Source organism: Bactrocera latifrons, unplaced genomic scaffold (genome assembly GCF_001853355.1).
Source record: "Bactrocera latifrons isolate USDA-ARS-PBARC rearing strain unplaced genomic scaffold, ASM185335v1 scaffold_1, whole genome shotgun sequence".
Lineage (NCBI taxonomy): Eukaryota > Metazoa > Arthropoda > Insecta > Diptera > Tephritidae > Bactrocera > Bactrocera latifrons.
Window position 1 is genome coordinate 861,872 of NW_017534407.1, and position 6,114 is coordinate 867,985.

Here is a 6,114-nt window from a genome sequence, read left to right on the forward strand (position 1 = left end):
AATATATGTACATCCGTCCGTTTGTAAAATTGTAAAAGAGCACGAAGACAAAATTTACAAAAATATTACTACGTACAAGTTGTTTCGTGGCATAATAATATAGCGTGTAATATAGTGATAAATGGCCGTGGACACTTGAACAATATTAACCGAACCAATGTGCACCCATACAGTCTCTAGTCCATTCTGTTTGGCAAATCCAGCACCATTCGAAACCACAGCCGGCACGCGTGCATACCATATGCATACAACCGCCATCTCGTTCAGTCGGCGTGCGACATTTTGGACATGGCTTAGTCATGACTTTTATCGTCACTTTGCTTGCTTCGTCCCAACGAGCCTCAGCTGCACGCTATAAAAACAAATTAAAATGTCATAGTACATAAAATTAACTGTTTTATTTGCAATTCATACATACATTTGGATCGACAGAGTATTCACAAGATCCGCTGGCGTTGGTGCTTGTACCTTCTGGCAAGCAGTCTCCTAAATGATACCCTTGCAAACAATTGCGACAGAAGACGTACTTAATGTAAATAAATTAACGAAATTAACGAATTAAAATCGTTTGATAATTCAATAAGTCAACTTACGCCACACCCATTCTGGCAGGTTACTTTCTTACATTCTGGTTCCACTAATAACCCCATGCCACAGCCAGGTTGCGGACACAATACACCGCCAGCCTGCAATACATATTCTTCCGTTGCAAAACGCTGATATCTGGCATATTCTTCTCTCGACAAAAGCTTAAAATGATGAATCTCCTCTATGAAAGAGTTTTCACAACCCGCTGGACATGGTAACGTATACCCAATATCGGGATGTGGCATAAATTGCCGCTCGGACAGTCGTGAACGACAATATTGCTCAAAACACTCTAGGCAGGTAACATGTTTCGATTCACAGGGGAAGACAAGAACAGTTTCACTAAATATACGACCTTATTCACAACTTATATAACAACGCATAAATATATTTAAATACATACCTAACTTCCGTACATGCTAAACAAGGTACGTCTTTAATATTAATTTTAATTAAGTTTAAAGGAGCAGCGAAATCTTTCTCTCCACCTGAGATATGTTCACCACATTTAAAATAAAATTCGGTATATGGCGGATCTCCCGTTTCGTTATCAAAGCACGCAATTTCTTGGCTTTCACAATGACCAGTTATGCGTCGAGGTTTCAACACGTCGTCCCAACATTCTGGATCACGATGCACCGTAAATGCGCCTCCTTTACAAAGCGAACAGCGAACACGCAATTTACCCTTACAAAGCTTATTACATTGGGCACAATGCACAAAAAAGTGAGCCTTTGTACGTTGCCGATCTGCAATTTATGATTATATAGGTTTACATATCGATTCTATTTATTTATTTACCTTCTTCAGTAATATTTATACGTTCTTCGCTCAGCAGTTGTAAATCTACTAATGTTTCGCATAATGGTTTAGATGGTTCTTCTGGCGGGGAAGGTGTTGCTCTACCAGTAGAAGTAGATATGTTCATAATATCTTGCGGTTCTTCCTCCAGTACTGTGGATTGTAACCGTTGTCGTTGCGGTTGAGGACGACTCCGTATCGCGTGTAATATACTTTGTTGGCCCAAATCACATTCCTGAAAATAACTAGGCCAATATTTTAAAATGGGATTGTATGGTTCCAGTGTACTTACCTGTATGGTTGTTGCATCACTCAATTCTTTACCAGCGAAGATGATTTTCACTTCTTCGGGTTGCAAACCTAATTGCGGTGCAACGATCTCCTTAACATTTTTTATATCCCATTGTGGTTCTAAATTCACAGATAACGTTCTACCAGTGTTGGTTTTAATATAAATACTTAAACTGTTTGTAATGGTTTTCTGCCCAAACGATAAAAGCGCAAGCATCTTTTGTATAAAACTTTGTATGAGTTGAATTAGAAAACTCATTTCAACTTCATCGAGTTAATTTTGATAGTTGTCTAATTTGAGAATCGCACTTCAGCATAGATTTTTGCAAAAAAAAAAATATTATCAAATGATTGTCAAATTTGCTCACAGCTGAAAACTCAGCTGACTTTATATACAGAGTGTCTGTATAGGTACATAATTTTAAACTTATGTACATCAGTGATTACTGTTATTTGGCATAGGTTATAATTAATAAATACATTCTTCAAAGAAATTGGTCAGATTGGAACACTATAACATATAGCTGTCATAAGATATGACAAATCAAACTCGGGTCCTCGAATGGAAAAATTATTTGGCAAGGTGTCTTCATGAAATTTCACAAGATTTATTATTCAAAGCATCGCTACAATCTCTGAACATTTTGTGCAGATCTGACCACTATAGCTTACGGCTTCCAATCAAACTGACCATTAGAAAGCGAGATGAAGATCTTTTTACAACCTTCATGCTATAAAAAATACATCAGCTTTCGTTCAGCCAAATTAACGTTTTTTCTTGTTCAACTTTAACTAAGCACATACGCTCAGTTACAAGCCAACAAATTGAAAGTACATTCGATTTCGATTATTTAAAAGCAAAAATAATGTTTTGATTTAATTCAAATTTATTAGCTTAAAATAAGTGTTTACATTTTTTTAATTATATCATTAATTAAGCTACATTTTTACTAATTAGTTATATTGTTTTAGTTTTTTTTTTTCATCTTCTTTCCAAAGTTTCATAGATATTAATTCAGAGCATTGAAAGAAACAGTAGCAGCAAAATGATAATGCAAGATAATTCGCAAAACCATTGCCGTATGCGTTCATTATTAAAAATACGCCCATTTCGCGACTACCTATAAAGAAAACGTTCGCAAAAGCAGCCACTATGAAAAGTTGGCTAAAAACAATTGCTTGAAAACGTTGTGACATTTGTTGACCCAAATTTTGTTCGATCCAACTTTTGTAAAATGTTGAACGCATAGCATGCTTCAATAACTTCTCCAATATTAGACACCAGAAATTCATAACTGTCCATATAAGGATATCAGTCTGACAACCATGCCACATGAAAACAAATGTAAAGGTAAGCACCGTCGACACGAATTTAGAATAATTTGCATTAACTAATGGGTGGTAAATGTAATCAAATAAAAATTCATAAAGTCCTTGATCAAAATGTTTCCACATATTCGAATAATAATGAACATGACCAATACATTGAGGTTTACTTGGAGGATGCATCCCATCGTAACGTGAAAAAGCAATTCCTAAGCCATATTTTACAAGATACGTCATGAAAAAGAACAAACCTAAGAAATATCCAATTGCATGCAGTCCGAAAGGTGACCTCACAAGTTTAGCCTTGTCTATTTCTACAGCCATATAATGTACAAACAAGTAACGCATTCCAAGCTCTAAAACAAGCCACCATAACAAAATTCGCACTATTTCAATTGTAAAATAGTTTACTTCATTAAATAATGTATGTGCGTCCTTCTTTTTTAATATCACAATATAACGTTTATAGTCCAAAAATGGACCATTTACAAGCGTCGGAAAATATAATGTATATCCTAGATAGTGTGTCACCGTAGACAATTCTAAAAGGTCTTGCTTATTTAATTTTGAATCGGCCCAAAAGTGTGCAAAACTACAACAACGTAGCAAAGTCCAAAATAATATTACACTAAATATATAAAAAATATCTTGTTCGTCTGAAAAGTTGCCGATATTAAATGCTAAAATATTAAGTACTGCTACCCACAAGGCTGTTGCGAACCATATCAATTTTCTATTGCCAATATATGACACTAAATAAAAAATTACAAGCATTGTGCCAAGAAATATGTTCATCATGAATGGAAGCGTGTTCAACAAAGATAGTATTGATACACATGCAAACGCAAGCCCGATATTGTTCGGATTAACAAGAAACCTTGAGCCGGTTGCAATTACGGCATGTGTGAGGTACCAATACCAGTTCGATCGGACATAATTATTGAATATGTCCAACTCATAGTTGAAGGGATCACGTGTATATCCTGAGCGTTTTTGTAATATTTCACGTAAGTCAATCAGAATCCATAGTCCGTATATGAGGTACGCAAAATATACTCCAAAATATAGGCACAATTCGCGTTTGTAGAAGTGATATCCCTGCATTTTCGACACTTTTTCCTTTGACTCGTGCGCCATTATTTTAGTTTTATTCTTAAAATATATAATACTGTTTGTACTTGTGCACTCGGATTATTTGTTTACATTGCTTTCGATATATAATTCAATTGCAAGCTCAACAGCATATATTTTACACATGTGAATACCGGTCCCTGTGCAGTCATCAGGTGTTCCATCAACTATTCCATCACATATAATGAGACGTCTCCACTCGACAGCGAAGATATTGCAAACCAGTGAATTATGCAGCGTTGGCCTAGAAATATCTCCGCCTTTTCTATTTGCACTTTCAGTACGCATGTTTGTGTTAAAATAGTATTTAAATTTATAAAGTAGTCTCCTTAAAAAACCTCACTTAATACAGAAGATGTTATCACAACACAATAATCATATTAGAACTTGTAAGAATTGTGCCAATATTGCCAATGGGCACTGAGGTGAGTTTGCTGACTTTATGGTTATTAAGAATAAAACATCAATCAATGCTTTCCAACACTTTTTATTGTTTATATGTGCAATGCAACCGTGGTGATACACGTGCAATCAAATTTTGAGTTTTTTGGGAACCGATTTGTGTTTGCAAATTTAAAAAAATTGTACTATTTTAAATAAATTATCTATAAAATATATCAAATATGGATATAGTAAAGGAAGTGTTAGAAAAACAGCAACGTGATTTAGAAAAATACAAACCAATCACCGTAGATAAACATTTGGAAGTACGATTGGATGTCGGTTCTTTGCTGTGCACTGACCCAAACGATTTGGAAGACAGTCAACTGAAGTATGAATTTTCTAACTAAAATAAAAGCAGATGATATATTTAATATTTTTTAGAAATAATCGAGAACAATATTTGCTTGATCTTACGCGTGATAACACTCAGTTGCTGATTAATTCGATTTGGGAGCTACCTACAGAGCGTATAGACGAATGTATTGTGGCGAAGTTACCGGAACCAACTACTGTTTTGCCGCGACTGCGAAAAGTACCCGGCCCGAAACCTCTTACTAAATGGGAGAAATTCGCGAAAGAAAAGGGCATCAAGAAGAAGAAGAAGGATAAAAAAGTGTACGATACCACACTCGATGTAAGTTCCCAGATAATATATAATTAGTTAGTATATAAGAAGTAATTATATATTTTATTGATAACGTACAGAAATGGGTACCTACATATGGTTTCAAACGAGCGGATGCTGAAAAAGAAAAGGAATGGGTATTGGAAGTGCCTAAAAATGTCGATCCAAATGAAGATATGTTCCAGAAGAAAATTGATTTGCGTAATGAAAAGGTTGCAAAGAATGAAATACAGCGCATGAAAAATATTGTTCGGGCGAAAAAAGTCGAGGTACCACGAGGTGGGTACTTCGGGCCAGAAGTCGCTTCATCTGGACAGTTGCTCACTGCAGTAACTGTTGCTAAATCCTCCACAGCATCTGTGGGGAAATTCCAAGATAAATTACCCAAGGAAAAACAAGCTCGTGGTATTGGTGTAAAAGAACTGATACCAGGTGCCAAGCGCAAAGCGTCACATATCAGCGCCCAGCCCGAGAAAGAGGTTAACCTTGATTTAATAAAGAGTGTATTAAACAAGAAACCAAAATATGATATTGAGAAAGCGATATCTATTCAAAAGAACGAGGACAAGCTACAGTAAGTGATTTGTTAATATTTAATATATTAGCATTGTTTTTATAAAATTTTTAAATTGTGTTACAGGAGAGAGAGCAACCCTGCTGAGAAAGGTAAAAAGGGGAAAAAAGGAAAAGGTGGCAAGAGCGGTAAGGGCGGTAAGAAGCCAAAAGGTGGACGTGGCCAGCGTGCACCTGGGAAGAAAATAGCTGTAGGCAGGAAGAGGCGATAAATATTTTGTACATATATTTAAGTAGATATACATATATAGTTTAATGAAAAATAATAAATTTCAAGCATTTTGACAATTTGAATGAAAATATACAATTGAAATGTTGGATTTTAAATTTATTAA

At 35.4% G+C, this 6,114-nt stretch overlaps 3 protein-coding genes across 3 annotated transcripts; 1 reads left to right on the plus strand and 2 right to left on the minus strand.

The window, feature by feature from the left end:
* Positions 1-2,063, minus strand: LOC108978578 (E3 ubiquitin-protein ligase parkin). Its single transcript, XM_018948936.1, has 6 exons — positions 1,682-2,063; positions 1,390-1,624; positions 992-1,337; positions 594-930; positions 419-526; positions 1-352 (listed from the first exon to the last, which is right to left on the minus strand). The coding sequence occupies exons 1-6, from the start codon at positions 1,937-1,939 to the stop codon at positions 146-148; spliced, it is 1,491 nt and encodes a 496-aa protein (XP_018804481.1). The 5' UTR covers positions 1,940-2,063; the 3' UTR covers positions 1-145.
* Positions 2,064-2,598: 535 nt separating this feature from the next.
* On the minus strand, positions 2,599-4,403 carry LOC108978591 (protein-cysteine N-palmitoyltransferase Rasp). Its single transcript, XM_018948962.1, has one exon. It carries the CDS (start codon positions 4,141-4,143, stop codon positions 2,635-2,637), a length of 1,509 nt encoding a protein of 502 aa, XP_018804507.1. The 5' UTR covers positions 4,144-4,403; the 3' UTR covers positions 2,599-2,634.
* Positions 4,404-4,660: 257 nt separating this feature from the next.
* LOC108965428 (ribosome biogenesis regulatory protein homolog) lies at positions 4,661-6,062 on the plus strand. The gene is made up of 4 exons (XM_018927842.1): positions 4,661-4,909; positions 4,963-5,215; positions 5,287-5,780; positions 5,847-6,062. The coding sequence occupies exons 1-4, from the start codon at positions 4,761-4,763 to the stop codon at positions 5,989-5,991; spliced, it is 1,041 nt and encodes a 346-aa protein (XP_018783387.1). The 5' UTR covers positions 4,661-4,760; the 3' UTR covers positions 5,992-6,062.
* Positions 6,063-6,114: the final 52 nt, after the last annotated feature.